General features: G+C 44.3%; 1 protein-coding gene across 1 annotated transcript in view; it reads right to left on the bottom strand.

The window, feature by feature from the left end:
- Positions 1-16,642, bottom strand: part of LOC146633036 (neurabin-2-like) — a 29,879-nt gene extending 13,237 nt beyond the window's left edge. The window contains exons 1-5 of the mRNA XM_085351283.1: positions 16,552-16,642; positions 10,378-10,773; positions 8,245-8,456; positions 7,818-8,150; positions 6,995-7,702 (exon numbers count right to left, since the gene is read on the bottom strand). Coding sequence (XP_085207409.1) covers positions 6,995-7,702; positions 7,818-8,150; positions 8,245-8,456; positions 10,378-10,687 — 1,563 coding nt within the window. The 5' untranslated portion in view covers positions 10,688-10,773; positions 16,552-16,642. The remainder of the gene's footprint in view (positions 1-6,994; positions 7,703-7,817; positions 8,151-8,244; positions 8,457-10,377; positions 10,774-16,551) is intronic.
- Positions 16,643-17,768: the final 1,126 nt, after the last annotated feature.

Below are 17,768 nucleotides of genomic sequence, written 5' to 3'. Positions count from 1 at the left end.
TACTGGTGTACTGGTGAATCACCTCATACTTTATCAGAGACTTCCTAGTTCTGGTTTCTGATACGTGAGCATCAGCTCCTTTTTAAAAAACGAGTTTTCCATGTGATAACAAGCTAAACAGTGTTTATACAGAGAAAACTCGCCTTTGCCACTGTAAAATGTCAGCGTAATTATAAACGTGTGGGTGTTCTCAGTTTGTTTGTATCCTCCTGCAGGTCTGCCTGTCTCAGCCTGTCTTTAAAACCAGTATTTTCCGAAGGCCTGTGTAAGCAGGAGGTCAGTCACAGTGTAATTGACAGTTTTAAACTCTCCGTTAAAGCATCGTGAGACAACTGTTGTTGTGAGCCGGAGCTGGAAAAATAAAACCGGAATTAACGTCTGAATTTTAACACCTCTTTCAAATATGTTCAGCTTAGTCATGTGATCTAATTGTCCCGGCGGCTGGCGCGTCCCAACAGGTAGAAACAAAATCGAATCCGCCGACACCGCCTCTGTAAGTGGCGCGAGCTGCCAGAGAGATATCAAAACCGCCATCTGAGTTAGCCGCCGGTCAACTGAGAGCACTATCACAGGCTGTACAACAGAGGAGCGAGGTGTGCCTTGATAAATATTTGAAAAAGCGTCTTATGTGAATGCCACCTGGATGAAGCATGGCTCTAAATTAAGGTCTGACAGATGGATCACAAGAAAATTCAGGTTGAGTCATATCTGGTGGAGACGAGTCCTCAGGCGTTGGCATCTCCTGGGTTGTAATTTGTCCGTACTGAAAGGCAGCACAGAGCCGAGAAGCAGCTGGCAGAGGAAAGTTTCTCACTGAATGCTGCAAGGATTGAGTCCAGATCACAGGTCTGCAGGTAAGTTTTATTGTAACTGCCACGGTGACGTCTGAATTTGGATCTTTAATCGAATTTCTTTTTGCCGTCTTTCATTCATTTCAGATGGGATCAGAATTTTAGCCAGCCAGTCTTCGTTGGGCGACTCGGGGTATGGCTGCGTAGCGCTGTGGACACGTGACCTCTGAGTGAACCTCGAGTTAATAAACAACAGGCACCAGATTTAATCGATTTGATTAGTGATGTGACACTGAGCACGAGTGTGTGGGCAGAGCTCCTCTGGGGATCTGCATAATCTTCTAGTTCTGAATTTGTGAATCACACTACTTTCAGTTTCTGCTCATGTCACAGTCAAAGGGAAGCCACTCTTCCAGCACTTCCTGCCACATCCCATCGACCCTCCTCCCCCTCCACACTGGTCCTGCAGCCATTAAGGTTGGGTCCATTTTATTTATGCTCATTTCAAGCTCAGTATTTTTATTCTCGGACTCTACTAGGGTAACTTTAAATAATCCTTACTTATCTTATTCCTGCTGCAGACTCAATGAGGACATTCAAACACATTCACTCCATAAACTGTCTTTATGACATCATAAAGATCCAAGAGCAGAAAAAAGGCCTGAAACAGAGCAGTCTGAAGCTTTAAACATTTCTGCATATGTGAAACCCTGTTTAATATGAACATCCACTATTGTAACACTATAAACACTCACAAGCCACTTCATTAGGTCCACCTGCTTATTCACTCCGTTATCTAATCAGCCAATCGCAGCAGTAACTCATTTATTCAGACGTCCGGACATGTTCAAACTAAGCACCAGAATGAAGAAAAAAGGAGATTAAGTGACTGAACTGGCAGACGGGCTGATATGAGTATTGTTGCTGACCACGTCCATCCCTCTATTAGCACAGCGTGCACATTTTCTGATGGTTACTTCCAGCAGGATAGCACACCATGTCCCAAAGCTCCAATCATCTCAAACTGGTTTTTTGAACCTGTTAAAGAGACCAGTTTGAACAGTCCCCAGATCTTAATCCAGTGGAGCACGAGATGAGACGAGAGATTTTACATCCTGGCAAATCTGCAGCCGCTATGTGATGCTGAGCAACGTTTGCAGCATCTTGTTGAATCTGTGACGCACGTAATCAAAGGCGGCTTTTAACTGATTTCAGTCACAACTGGGAGCATCATTACCTTTGTAAAGAGATTTTCCCCTTCAGTTCACATAACTGTACACACCAGGTAGTTTTTTAAATCTAAACAAAGCTCTATTCTGTGATTCTTATCAGCCGGCTTCCCCTGCTTGTGCGCGCTTTTTTTTCCTCCCCGAGGAAAACAAACACACCCATCCACATTCCAACTGCTGCTTTTAACAGTCCTACAGAGGTGGCCTTGTACACAAGTCAGCATCTGCACTGTGTGTGTGAGAGAAAGTTTAGACCAATCGCATAGCAACCTACAGCGGCCACTCCGACGTGTCTTCATCACGCATTAGCCTTTATGATGACACAGCGTCCGCGTGCAAGTCCAAAAATCACAAGACCTCTCACACAGGCTGATTAACCCGTGCTGTAATCACATGGCATTTCAGCTGCAGAGGACATTTTAATGAAGCGATGTTCTGCAGACTTGCTCAACACTTGAGGAGCTCTGAGCTGTGCTGGCTAACGCCAACTTCATGATGCAAGAACAGCAATTACTCCGTTCCGGAAACCGGCTGCTGACGGCACTCGACATGCTCGGACAGTGAGCGTCTCTGTTCCCTGCAGCGGGACACCTCTCAGACGAGCGATGGGTTCAAATCAAACAACGTCCGCTCCTCTAATGGCGCTTCATGTACACCAAGTGTGTTTGTTCCAACAAATATGTCAGACTCATTTGTGTTACCTGAAATTAAAGCTTTTCCACACTCATTCATATCTACCCCGAAACAGCCGATATATCACGTAATGTTCTTTTGCTTGTATTGTGCCGCGAACCGAGGCCCCTCCAAAAGCATATAACCTGCATCTAAAGGCTTATCAGGCGCTTCACCCAGCAACCAATGGTCTTCCTGCATCTGGTTGAGGTCCAACACTCTTTTGAAGCAAGCCAACTTTCTGTCAGACGGGATGTTTATGTTTCCAAGTTTAGCTGGCTTGGCACCGTGTCAGCACTGGACAACTTTTCCTGACAGAAGATGCCCCTGAGGCGAGGCCTGTTGAAAGACTATTGTTCCCTGGTCCAGCTGAAGCTATTGACAGGTAGCTTCAGTACTCTGAAATCAAGTTGTTTTGTTTTTCCTCCTTTAGACTGTGAGTAATCTGCACTGCTGCTTGGCTGTGATTTCATTTCATTCCCCCTCATAAACCTCCGCTTCAGTGCGGCGTCATTTATAGATCTTCTATAGCAACGAGCATATGAGTAGGAAGCGTGTGTGTGTGTGTGTGTGTGTGTGCAGATAACTGCTGAGTCTAGCTTTAACTGTTGAAGCTTCCTCTGAACCAAAACGATGATCTCTGCTGTGTCAGATTTGATTTATTAATAATTCTTCATGTCTGACATTTCTTGTAACACAGTAATGTCAAAGCGACTGGACAAGCATCACTGTTTTCTTCTTTGCATTGTAAGAAACGGCACCAGTTCATACATGAATGCTTACTCAGTTTCTCCTGAAACTCTAACAGGTCACAAGAGTCTGAGATGATGTCATGTATACTAAAATGTTTACATTTTACAAAGGTGGATGAAGTTGTCAGATTCTTTACTAAGTATAATCGTCTATAAGTTCCCCGTGAACAGCAAGTTGTAGATAAAGGGACTCAAAGAATCCTGAGTTCAGATCTTTGGAAGAATTGTGCAAAAAAAAGAGATGGTTTTAGAAGCGTAACTTCCAGTGGAAAGAGGCTTTTCAACGCTTTATCCTCATTAGGAGTAACCCTGAATCTCTCCTCTGTGCTGAGTGGCTTTGTCATGTTTCGGACCTGCTTGTACGACAGGGTGTTTATCAGAAGTTCGAGCGGATGGTCTCTGCCATGCAGCTGCCCCTGGAAAAACCCTGAAACTGTTCTTTGTTGATATGTACAAGGTGTCAAAACTAGTCGTTAAAGGTACAGGAGAGGTTAGCTTGATAAAGCCTTGTTTTGGGGAAAAGTTGTCAAACTCTTTAAGCTATTTTTTAGCACTTTTCATGGCGTTTTTATTTCCCAGTGACCACTTTAGTTAGAATAAATGCCCCGAGGTGTTTCAGGGTGACGACCAAGTGGCGGAACTTACTTGACTTTGACCATTTTAGAGCGATCGCCAAATCTACCGTCAGCTAGTGCCAGGGTTGTACTGGAGCACGACAAAGTGAACAGGAGCACGAAAGTGGACCACATGTCATGTTTTATTCTGTGACTTTATAAGTCAGCTTCATAAGTGTGACTGAAAGGAAATAACAGGAGGAAACTGGAACCTTCCCAACTGAGTCCATGTCAGCACAGTCAGCCTTTAGCTAGCTTAGGTCTAATTCTGTGGATGTTTTTCTAGCTCTTTTTAAGCTCATGTCCACACTGCAGAGGATAAACTGGTAAACCAATATTTTTCTCCCTGTTTTGACCCTCAAACTTGATTAAAACTGTGTTGCTGGCCTCCAAAAAACAACACAAGCTGTGCTTTAAGCTGCTGCTGTGTTGGAAGTGTGTAGGTGTTACGTTTGTAGACCCACGTCTACGTGTTTCAACCTTAGTGCACACACAGCTGGGGGCCACTGTCAAAATATGTAGAACAACCATTAATGTGCGTTAGGCATGGTTCAAATGCTCAGAAAATGTTATCAGAGGAATGAAGTTAGAAGGACACCTTCATGAGAAAAAGAACAATTTGTTGGAGTAAAGACAAAGAGGTTTGAATGCTGTCTTCAGATTTAACTGTTGATTGCATACACGCAGTGTTTACATCTTAATAACCATTAAAGTAGAGTTAAGTAAATTTAGTCAAAGTTATTTTCAATAATAACCTTAACTTTGAATAATGATTCAAGACAGCTGCTCAAATATAAAACGAAGAACAGAGTAAATGAAAAATCCTCCTGATGTGGAGGACAAAGAGTCGAAAACAACGAACGATGTCATCTGTGCTAATCGTCTGGGCTCGCTTTTACTCCGTCTTTAATGATTTATTATTTTGTCTTTCTTTGTTGCAAACTCTGCTTCCATTACTCTCCCTGTGTCGGCCAATCAGCACTTCACCTGCATGCATCATCATCATCATCATCATCATCAGGTATCAGGCTGGATAAAGGTGCATCCTTGTATCTTTGCTGTTTTTGTCCACAGCAGAAAAGCCACGCACACAAACATCATCTAACTCGCACGAGCCAGATAGTGTTTAGTGCAGAACTCAAATGAAGTGCATTAAAAAGAAAAGAAAAAACAACCCAAATGTTGAATCTTAGAAGCCGCTGTGTTTTATTCAAAGTGAGAGCCCACTCTGATGATGCAGAGATGCAAAGATGGGGCGGGCATGGAGGAAGTGTACCTTGAAAACGCTGGCCACAAAGCTGCAGCTAGCAACCAACTGAATCACTGTGGCTGAAATGTTTTTGCAGCCCACTCTTGCACTTCATCGCCAAGAATTATACATCTTCTCTGTAAATCTATCACAGTTACTTAAATATGTCTTTGAATCAAGAGGAAAGAACGGCAACACACAAACACGGACACATATTTACTTTAAAAAAAAAAACCCGATCTGAATCTGAGACCCAAAGTTGTAAATCTACCCGGGTGCAGCTGTTACCTTTGTAGTAAACAACACAACACAGCCTCAGGCCACAGCTCCACTTTTAGCCGCTCTGTGGCCAAAGAGGTCAGAAGCTAAACGTTTCCAGGTCCATGAAAATGAAAGGAATTCCTTTTTTTGCCCTGACGCTTGGCCTGAAATTAAACCCGTTCTTCCTGCTACCACCCCGTAGTAGCAAACATGACCGAGCGGGCAAAGCTCGCCATCACTTGCCGTTATACAGTTACATCAATTCTAGATCGGCATGCAGCGCTCTTCCTTCCTGTTCTTATCAGTGTTACGTGCTACATTATCAAACTCTGTGGTATGTCATTCAGAGGGCTGTCTAAACATATTAGGGGACGCGTCGTATTATTATTAATGCAGGTCGAGACAAGTTGCACGACGCAACAAGCTCAACCAGCTGACTGTTGCGAGGCTGCAGGACAGCTCTCCATCAGACAGGAGAGCTTCTTTTGAATCAAGAGCTACATTAACAAACACTTTGAGCACTGGCAGGAAGTAGAATGGCGAAATCAAAGAGTGAAAATCCCCTGTGCACCCTTCGTGTGTGATGAAGGAAGTCACTGAGTGTTTTTCAATTGTTTTAGGGCAGTGTTCATTTTTCTTTGAGTTTCCGTGGTTTCGTAAATTGCAGAGCATGCATGAAGCGAGTGCCATCGCTCGACTAAGTTAGTTATGATCTAACTTACTGTAAACCAAGAGTCTGGAGCTCAAGATACTGAGCAGAAGGCCTTTTTAACTTAATGCTACTGACCCCGTCTTCCTGCCTTTTTAGTGCTTAGCAGCTAGCGCTCGCTTCCTTGCTGAAAACAGCAGCTACTCGGGTTGTTGTGAAACTAAACTTGTGGTTCTGAAATACCAACATATATAACTTCAAGATGCTAAAACACTGAGGCAAAAGGGACTTATTATTCTATTATTCAATCTAATAGAAAAATATGTAACAGGTACAAGTTTATGAGCAATTAAATAAATTGTCAAGTCCTCATATTTATTAAAAGATCAGCGCTTTCTGTTTGGTGCTACCTTCAACATTTTCCCTCGACCAGCACCTTAATTCAGGAGGATGAATCCTAACGATCAGCTCGCTCCTTAACCTCTCTTTCTGTGCTGACATCAGCACAAAATGCACACATAAATCCAGAGAATCTAATGAAGCTGATTGTTTCATATTAAGTGTAATGAACACTTAAGAGTCTGTGCACTACTGGAAAGTCGGTGGCGTTTGCTTTAAATATCACTAAAGCAGTAACTGCCGTGTCTGGAAGATGAAACCACAGAGGAAGTGGCTCAAGATTGACTTCCTCTTATGAAATCGGAGTGGTGGATACAGTAAAATTAAGACTAATGTGCGCTATGTGAGCACAAAAAAAAAGAAGAAGAAAAAACTCACTCTGATTGGCTGAGTGCTGAAGCAAATCTTTCTACTGGGTGGCGGAGGCTCCTCTTCCTCAGGAAGGCCAGGGATTTCTGAGCAGCTGGACTCTGGCTGATATGCCTCCTCCTCGTCTTCGTCGTCCTCATCGTCCAGCTGGCTTCCCCCAGAGTCCTCCTCCCCAAGCCCGCTGTATGCGCTGATATCTATCAGATCTCCCTCAGAATAATCCTCCTTCCTTGAACCATCCTCGTCATTCTCATCTTCTTTGGCCCTCTCCTCAGAGTCCTCTTCTTTCTCCTCCGATGAAGGAGAGGAAGATGGAGGCTCTTTCTCTCCATTTTCCAGCGAGGCATGAACCTCAGCTTGCACCAGCCTACCCGCGGCCTCAGATCCCGCAGTGGCGCTGTCCTGATCGCCAGACTGTGGCTGCAGCCCAGAGGCTTCCACTGTACTCGAACCCTTGGCCTCAGTTGCTGCCGGCTCTGGTTTGGCCTCCGATGAAGAGGAGATGGAAGTGACAGTCACTGAGGAAGAGGAGGAATAGGAAGAGTTGGAGAGCTGGTCCCCCGACAGTCCAAATGCATCCTTCTCTTCATTGGTCGCGGCTCCCTCCATGTTCCTTTCTAGAGAACCCGTTTCTTCATGTAGCTCTGCTGCCTGGTTACTTATAACTCCTGCTTTTACCTCATCTTTCTCGTCCTTATCTGCAGGTATCACCTTTGTCTGGAAGAAAAGCACAGGGAGATCATGTAGTAGTGCAATCAAAAGATTTTCTAGTTCAAGAACTTCCCTACAGCTTAATTGCAAAGTTTTAAGTTTTTGAGAAAATCCTTTTCACCTTCCTGTCTGCTGCTTCCACCCTGGGTGGAGGTTTGGGTTTTGGTGCCAAAGCAGGGGCTGACCGACGCTGGGGGAGGTAGAGATTGTTTTGCAGGTCACCCTTTTCGAATGCGGCGCTGAGCTGGCTCACAGTGGGACTGACGGCCTCGCCTGGCCCGGCTAAAGCTGCAGTAGACGAAATAGAAGGAGGGGTGGGAACAGGGGGATCATCTAGCCGGTCCAGAGCTTCGGTGGACCCATTAAAGCGAGCCACAACATCTAGACGGCTGCCCTGGAAGCCTGACGCCCGCTCTTTCTTCAGCAAGATGCGGTTAGTGGCAGCTTGCTTCTCCTGAAGGACGCACAAATAACCAGTCAGTTAAAGATTACAAGCGAGCTATGTCAACTAAATGATAAAAAATAACAACGCAAGTGTAACATCTGACCTGCAGAGTCCGCTGCTCAAAGATCCTCCTGGTCTCCTGGAGCTTGGACAAGCCCACAGATGAGCCACTGCCCTCCCTACCAACTCTAGAGTCAAAACGGTTGACCCTTTCAGAGACCGTGCCCCCAAGTTTCAGCAGGGCGCTGTGGTCGACGTGCTCATTGAGGCTGGATACCCTCGGCAGGGACAGTTTCACTGCCTGTTCCTTACCTACTAATGACAGAAAATAAACAAGTTGTAAAAAAACGAAATTGTCCTTTAAGGGAAGTACAGGCTAACACCACTGGAGTTCACCAGAGCAGGTGGTTTTATCATTAATGAATTTTGGCTACACGAAGTATCACAGCATGGATATCATCAACACATTTGTCTTTGTTCATAACCCAGTTTCTATGCCTGCTACTATCAATAAACATGGCCTTAAGTGTTGGTGGTTAAATTTAGCCGCTTTAGCAGGAGCTTAATAATATATGTTAAAAACAAAATCTGAACTCACTTCAAAACCATAATCTTGTAAAAAGAATACACACATATGCAACATAAGGATACTGGTCACAAAAGACAGGCTAACGGCTAAAGGCTAGTTAGCTAGTTCCTAGCTAGCAACCTTACTAGCTAATCCATGTAAAAAAGGGCTTCTTCTGTCTGTAGTGTAGCAGTAGTGCAAGTGCTAAGGTTGCAAATACCAGGTGGAAAAATGCAGAAGCTACAGTGTTTTTACGCTTAAGATAAAATCTTTTGAGGATATGAAAATCTTTTTATTAATGTATTTGGATGCTCAGTTCCACTCTGACAGGAGGCAGAGGAGAACTGAATCATCACAGCAAAATGCTTTGAGTGTGAGGACTAATGGTCCCCGTGACTTTATTTTCAGAGCACTTCTCAAGCTTTTGTTGTTTCCAGGTTACAAAAAACCATCTTTTGATCACAATGCAGATACTGAAAGCCCCACCCTCTCTGACTGTTTGACTGGTGAGAGGTAAAAAGAGTTGTTGAGCACAGCACTCAACACACACACACAAAAACATGACTAGCCGTGCTAACATTCGAAGCTGACTTATCAGATAATTTGTGTTTTTAAAGATTTCTAGATCAAACCTTTACTATGGTAAACCCGCTTCTCTTTGTGAACACTGGAGAATTTAAAATTTTTCTGTCTTTCGATGGCCGACACCTGAGAATTAGAGGATATTTGTGGTTCTAGTTGTGTAAGTAACCCTCTTGTATATTTCCAACATATCACTCACATTACTGTCTACCAACTTTCCATTGGTAGTCATTCAATCTCGCCTTATTTTTCACATTAGCTTAACTTGATACTCAGCCACTTCATTTCACCAGTTGTTACTTGGCCTGTTATGGTCAGAAGTCAGAAAAGGAATCATTGTCATTGCAAGTATTGGGTTTATCTTGCACATTTGAATACTGGTACCAACCGATATTACTTTTGGCATAATATATTCTAAATTTGGTGTCTGAGAGCCACACTTGCTGCAGTAGTCTTCTGATCGACACTTGACACAAAACCTCCACATCAGCGCTGGTATAGTAGTAGAAGCAGTCGAGACAGAAAGCAAATACATCAACACATTGCAGAATTTTTCCCCCCAAACTATTGCCGCATCGCTCTCTGTATAACTTGTAATTTTCAGCACTGAAATGATGGTAAAACCCAACACGATCACTGGTGACGCTACGTGTGACATCGAGGGGAACACAAACAGCCGAACCTTATCTACTATGAATCAGTCCTCATTAGTACCAATGTAATTTTGTCGGTACCCTAAAACAGCAGTCCGTAAACTTTTGTTTTGCGCTACGGACCGGTTTATGTCCGACAATATTTTCTCTGACTGGCCTTTAAGGTGTCTCGGATAAATACAACAAGATTTATTCATAACAGGCAGACCCAGAGAAACCGAGTTAACTATTAAAAACGATAAAAATAATCAGATAAAAACCCTGAAAACCATAAATTTCACAGGCCCGGGTGTGAAATTACCAAACGACTCACAGACCGATACCGGTCCGCGGCCCGGGGATTGGGGACCGCTGCCTTAACTGAATTCGGTAACCGACCCTACAAGTTGCTACATTCCTTGATTCTAAAGGGTTCTGTGAAAAGGCTAGTTACCAATCATTGTGGCTCCATCCTCTTCATCGCCGGGAGACTGCATCTGCATGAACATGTTCTTGATACGGTGAACATTTGAGCCATATTTCCGGCCCCTCCCAGTAGGCCGGGGCAGAGGAGCGGGTTTTGAGGCAGGGTCAGCGCCTCCATTGGCGGCATTGTTGAGGTGGTCTGTGGCCTTCTTCAGCGCCGCAAGACCTGCCTCGTAGGCATTGCGGTGGGGAGACGGACTTCGCAGATTAGAGCTCCCGTTGCTCCCACCGGAGGCCCCGTTGCCTCCCGTGGCCGACGGAGGCTCAGTCTTCATCATGTTTGGTGAGTCAAATGTCCCGTGGTGAATAGCAGGTTGGCATGAATGAGGGGGGCAGCATCCTGGAGCTGTCTGACATTCACCTCCTGAATAAAACAGAAAGAGATCAATGAGCCGTGTACTCTGGACACGTCTGTGCATCGGTTTAAACATTCTGAAGGATATGAGGCAAATGAAATTTACGTGTTGGATTTTTCAAAGCTTTAACCAGCAAATTGCTGTGCAACTGCAAACATGCAGATAAGAACCACAGATGTTCACAGTGAACAGCTGAAGCCACCCAGCAGGCCTTCATTTTGTTGCACTGAAGTAATACTTTAGCCCAAAATGCCAAACAGCCAGCGGTGCCAGCTTCTCAAGGGTAACTATCCTAGTTTACAAAGGACCTCTTGGCTGTATGCTGTCGCTCAGACAAGATTTTTGATACATACAATTAGGTTGCATATGATTGTGATCAATAATCAAAGACTCTTTAACGAACACATGTATTTGTGCCACCTGTAGGAGCCAGCTGGGAGAGTGTTAACAGAGTATAACTAAGCTGAAGATGAGCGAACTTGGCATTAGACGACATCACAATCGCCCCTCTGTGTACACCCACACGGCGCTGCCGCAGCAGTCAATATAATCCAATTAAAACAATGACGCAGTGTGACAACTCTCCCCCCCCGTGTTTATATTGCTGCTCCTAATGCCAAACTTGCTTCGTGATAGACTTGCCAGATAAATACATAGCACCAACACAGAACAGCCCTTTGGTCCCAAGATATCACAGTGTTTTCTCGTGATAGCATCTCATTTACTGGTTGACAGCATTTGTGGCTTGTGCCGTCAGATCTTTGCAACAGGGATTCCTGATGTTTTCATCAGGCTTGATTGACTCTATAAAAACTATGTAGTATAACAGAGACAGCAATTAGAACACAATGAATTATAGAAAGAGTAACGAGGTTTCTTGATAATCTGCCAATGACGTGCTAAACTACAAAAAAAATAACGGCAACTTTGATTTGATTTTTTTTTCTTTGATAGTTGCGTGACCTTTTATGATTTAAGGTCACGGCAGTAGTTTTGAGTGCACCAAATTTAACAGATCAAACTAAATTAGGAAAGTTAGATTAGCTTAGCTTAACTCAGGTAGACAGCTAGCCTTGTACAATCCAAAACAAACAATTCCTGCTAGCACCTCCAGCTCCTACATTGCGCAACCCCTCACATGCTACCATTGGCATCACTGCACAACCCTGGCAAAGCACAAGTTCCCAAAAAAAAACAACAAAACAACCTGCAGTTCTACTAATGACCACTTGAAATTGACTTAAAAAAAACAAAAACAAAAAAAACGCGACTCAATCTCCACAGATTCCAATGCTAAAACGTCCGACTTTTCAATATTAAAAAGTGAACCTGGCACAAGAGGTTTGGATCCCTAGTCTCCCTCTTCATAACAAATGTATAATGCATGTTTTTTTAAACATCTGTTACGCCCTAAAAGGTGCTAAAGAGTGTGGCTGCTGCCGAGTCTGCGTACACAGCTGATAGCTTAGTGCTACGCCACAGTTGTAATTATTAGCATCACTGATCTGAACGTCTCTACCACTTGTGAAGTATCGATCCATTCTGGAGTGTTTTTGTTTTTTTTGGACTTATCTGACAAGTATTATGGCTTGCTGTGTGGTACAGCCTGCCCAAGGAATATGTGCTTCAGCTTTTGTATTTCAGTAGACTGTTGTTTTGCACTAATTAGCATCTAAGCCTCTCAACTAAATATGCTAACTTCTGGCTGAAAGAAATGAACATGGCAGAAGCCAAAACACTAACATTAAAGCCTTAAAATGTAAAATCAGAACCAACCACGGCATCCATCTTTTACATGCAGTCTATGGTTACCAATTTGTAGCAATCTTCTCTGTTACATCTTCATAAATAGCGCCATGGGGTTTTGTGCAAATACATTTCTTAGCTAGCCGAAGTAGCATCAAGGTGATAAGACAGGTGATTCCCCTTCTTTAGTACTTCAATAATCTAACCCTGATGAAAAATAAATAAATACATTTGTAATTTCAAGGATTATCTAATGGAACGTGGACACAGCCAGAGACACGTCTGATTTTTCCAGCAGACTGTGGGATTTGTGTGAAGATTCATACTGTCATTTATGTTACACTGTCACAATGTTACCTCTACTTTAACTTATCATTGCTCAATGCAAAGAAGCGCAACAGTTCATTTTACTGCGAGCAGCATTTACTTGTACTTTGCCTCTTTGAGTCTCAAGTATAAAACCTGAATCAGAATTTCCACTAAGGATTGTACCAAACGGACTCCAAATGAGGATAGCCACCGATACAGGAGCCCGCGATTTCATGGGCAACTAAGGCTGTGTTTCATTTGTCTTCCACAACTTGAATTTACAAGGTCACCACAAACTGCCTGAACTAAATCGCTACATTTTCCAGTATCTTCTGTGCAACGTAGTCGAGTTTGTGTTTGGCTGTTAATCAAAAGTCAATGCAGCAATTACATTTTAAACTCTTAAGATGAACAACTCTCTACTCAACAGACTAAGAAATCTATACAGCTCAGTAACAAGAACTAGCAGATGTTTTCCTTTGTTGCATGATAAACTAGAACTTAATGAAAATGAATGTTCCTCAGTGGCTTGTGCTTAAGGTTTAAACATTTCCATCTCCATGTTTTTATTGCTGGAACTTCTGGAATAGCTTTTTAGCAAGTTGTTCTAAGACAGCTTCATTCTGATTGGCTGCGCCTCATAAACAGAAGGTCTGGATTGGCTTGACCTCTGTGCTCACAACCAAAGCTGTGAGCCTAAGATGACGTATTAGGAATAGCTGGAGTAGCTGACATCACAGAGGCCCAAAGGTAGGAAAAATGGTTGAAACAGAATGTTTGCAGAAGCCTGAGATACTGACTGAGATTCATGGTGCATGTTTGACGTTCCAGCGTTTGCGGTTGCACATAAAACTCCTCTCATTCCCACTTGCAGCTACTTACAAATGCTTTGCAGCAACATGCATCGTTGCTAAAGGAACCCCGAGCAGGTTGGATCATGTAACCGTTTAGCTTTCCGTGACGGTGCTAACAAACAGGATGTCGATGGAGAAGAAAACAATTTTTGGGGATGTGAAACTAATTAAACTAAACAAAGGCAACACTTTATATTACCGCCCACGGCTGTAGCTACGTGGAATCTCAATGCATTTATTTTGAAATCATTATAATTGCCTACAAACATTTTAAGGTAGACACACTAGAATAAGGTCATGTTTTTACAGGAAAGAACAAATAATTAAACTGTAAGTAATTTTAAGTAATGTGCAACTAGTTATAAGTGATGCACGATCAGTTTTAAGTATTGCATCACTTCAGGTAGAAGATAAATTTACATTGTAAGTAAATGTAAGTAGTGTGTAGTTACCTGGCAAACAAACAGTATTATGGACTGGCTCAAGTGTTATCCAGTGATGTCAATATGTACCTTTTCGACGCCTCCTATGAGGATCTAATGATTTCTTACTCAGACACGAGGGCAATCTGAATATCTTTGGATGCTAGCGTAAGGGTCACATGTCTGAACTTTTGCCATCTTTGCCTGCAGGAAGTCCTTTTATGGAGAAAACCAGTAATTAAAAAGAAATTATCAGACAAAACAATGATTAATTCTACTTGTAAACATAGCTGAAAGGCAGTCTGGGTAATAAGAAGCAGTGTTTATAGTACAGTCTGGCCTCACACTTACTCCAGATGGCACTGCCGGCCATGGGGGGTGGGGTGGGGGGGCAGACACACACACTGCAACAACGGTCTTGTGACACTGTCTTGCTAAATACTCAATTCTCACATACAGATCATGTGAAGTCAAGTGAGCAAATTGAATGTAAAGCCAATAACTTTCTCTCACACACACACACACACACACACACACACACACACACACACACACACACACACACACACACACACACACACACACAGCTTTTATAGTTCTTGGCTCGTTTCCTGATATTGTTCAAATGAAGCTCCCGCTCTGATTGAGAAACAGCATGACAAACACACATAAACCCCCAAAACGCACAACACCAGCAAACAGACTCCAACTCCAGTCTCCACCGTGACGTGGGCGGGCCTTTGCGCCTCTTCATTCGTTGGTGTGTAGCCACCAGTTAAAAGAAACGTAACTAAATCCAGCACAAGTATGGTGAAGCACCTCTTTCGAAGAACAACTCAATCCGCCTCCTGCCTGCCTCTCATCCCTCGCGGTTTGGGGTTGCTTCCTGCCATTCAGTGTAGAGTCTAACTACCAGCTGGGCTCCAGGTTTCCTGTTCAATAACACACATGGTTTCACACGCAGCAGCGTCCTTTTCAGTTTATTATAACCAGTTGGTCTCACTCTCGAAACATCAGGGTCACTGATTTGCCTCAGCTCTTACTGACTTCTCTAATCTCTAACTAGATAACAGGATATTGCTTTCACCTGTACTCACAGACAGGGCTCCCATCCTCCACCCACAGACACACACACACTCAGTATCAAGTACGGCAATACGATCCAAAAAATAAAAACAATGCACCAGAACCACTGCCTGCACCAGTCACCCTAAGCATATGGAGGCAAGCATCTATTGACTTGTAATCTATTTATGGGAGGTCCCTGAACGCCTCCTCCCATCACTAAATACAGGCTACATCACACGCACAGCCTTCCCTGTGTTTTTCTAAGTGTTTGGGTGGTTAGTATGGCACAAGTGACCTTGTCTCATGATATACTGTAAAACCGAGGAGTGCTCAGTTCACTGTAACCGCTCACATCTGTCTGTGTCACAGTCTCTGCAGTAGCTCAGCTACATAATGCTTGAAACTGGCACGATAATACACTGGCCGTTCAGACGCGAGCATTAAAGTCCTTATGCCCTGCGTGCGTCACGCACAGTGTCCAACAGAAGGCACATTATGGTAAACACAATGACTCCATCTATTCACACGACAATCGCTGCATCGGGCCTCGGCTAGTGCAAAGGTTCATTCTGGCAGACAGTCTGCCTGCGTGCTCCTCCTGCTGCTGCTGCCACAAGCTCGAGAGAGGCTTTGTTGGCATAGCGACATATGCTCCACGCACCAAACTCCTATCCGAAAACGGCTCCTTTTTTGTGCCGCTTCTTTTCTAGCAAACACGTCAATCGCCAAATAAGACTGAATACGTACTGTTAGTAAGCGCACACTTTTCAACAAATCGGCGTCCGAGCAGCACACACAGCAGCGTTTATCTCACACTAATGTCAACTATTGTTTGCGGGTCGCGTGCCGTGGTCCCGCTCACTGCACGTCAATACCAATACGCTGTAGCACTATGCTCGCACGTTATCATTGGTTTTAATTTGAAATAAAAAGGTTTGACTAATGAGTCTGGCGCCGAATCCGACAGAGTACCCCGAGGAACCCGGAGAAGTTTCAAATGGTCTGATAAAAGGGTGGGTAGCCCTGCTGGCAGTGAGTCGAGTGCAAAATTTCACGTTTTTGTAAAGGACTTTGGGGTGGCGTTCTCTAAGGATAAGCGTGAGCAGTGGAATAGGGTGTTCCCGCGTGTCTTTCCCTGCTGTGTTTCAGCGCGGCCGTTATTACCCGGTTGATACGATGAAGGCGCAGAGCTGTGGCGGTATCGGACGGTTTCACCGGCCGGTTCCAGGACCCAGAGGCAGCCGGTACGCAGGCCCCGCTCAGCGTCTGCTGCGCCGCGTCGCTTCCTTCCTGCAGCCTCTCTCCTCTCCCGCAGACACACGGCAGCTTTTTTAACGCGGGTAAAACGACGGCACGAACTGACCCGTGTGCTAACCTTCAGCCATACCTTGTATTCCAGCTTGATGAAGCTGCCCGGTGCTCGTTAGGACCCGCGGTGAACGCTGTCCATTGTCCTTCTGTTGCTGCCGATTCCTCCTGCGAAGCAAAGCAGACTGAGTGCCTGCCTCCTCTCTGCTCCTCCTTCTCCTCCCCCCTCACATCATCTGTTTTCCTCCGTCCCCCTCTCTCTCTCTGTTTCCTCCTCACCCCTACTCCTCTTCCTCATCTTCTCCCCCAACCCGTTTCCTGCGCGTTCACACCTTTATCTGTTCACACTCCGTCCACACACACAGCCTTCTCCCTCCTCGGTCGTCGTTCATCAGGTGTGGTTGAATTCATTCCGTTAAACAAGCAGCAACTACCTGATCTTATATAAAGCGGGTCCTGCCGGCCCCCGCTGGTTAGCTGCTTTTTTTGGTTGTTGTTTTTGTGTCTCTGTGGTTGGATGACTTTTACGAGCTGCTCGGTAGAAACCGATCAGCGAGAGCTCCTCTCCAGATACAGCGACCGTGGCTCAGGGGGTTGGGAAGCGTATCTGTAACCGGAAGGTCGCCGGTTCGATCCCCGGGCTCTCTGTCCTGGTCGTTGTGTCCTTGGGCAAGACACTTTACCCTACTGCCTACTGGTGTTGGCCAGAGGGGCCGATGGCGCGATATGGCAGCCTCGCTTCTGTCAGTCTGCCCCAGGGCAGCTGTGGCTACAACCGTAGCTTGCCTCCACCAGTGTGTGAATGTGAGAGTGAATGAATAGTGGCATTGTAAAGCGCTTTGGGTGCCTTGAAAAGCGCTATATAAATCCAATCCATTATTATTATTAGTAGAGCTCCAGCGACCTCTGCTGGCAGAAGCTGTCACTGCCAAACGCAAGGTGCAGTGACGCCACCGCTGCAGCAGCTGTTTGCACTCATTTACTGTACTTTTACTGTGATTTTACTGCTTTTTATTGACAGGTTATTGCATTTTCAATACCTTACAGTACATACAGAACTTTTTTACTAACATCATTGTAATTCTATACTTTCATTTACCTTTATAGCTTTAATTTACTGTATTTTTACATTTTTTCCAGTGATGCTGTTATGGGTGTATTTTCATTTACATCACTTTCATTTTTGTTTTTCTGCTGTGTTTACAATACTTTTGATATACTTTTATACATAAGGCAAGTCTCAGGAAGGGAGCATATGTCAGCCAGTGCTTTGTTCTATAAGGTGATGGAAATGAT

The sequence above is a fragment of the Diplotaxodon limnothrissa genome, linkage group LG4, assembly GCF_057381915.1.
Source record: "Diplotaxodon limnothrissa isolate DT_005_m linkage group LG4, D_limnothrissa_male_GT1.1, whole genome shotgun sequence".
Taxonomy (NCBI): domain Eukaryota; kingdom Metazoa; phylum Chordata; class Actinopteri; order Cichliformes; family Cichlidae; genus Diplotaxodon; species Diplotaxodon limnothrissa.
This window is presented reverse-complemented; position numbering and strand designations above follow the sequence as displayed.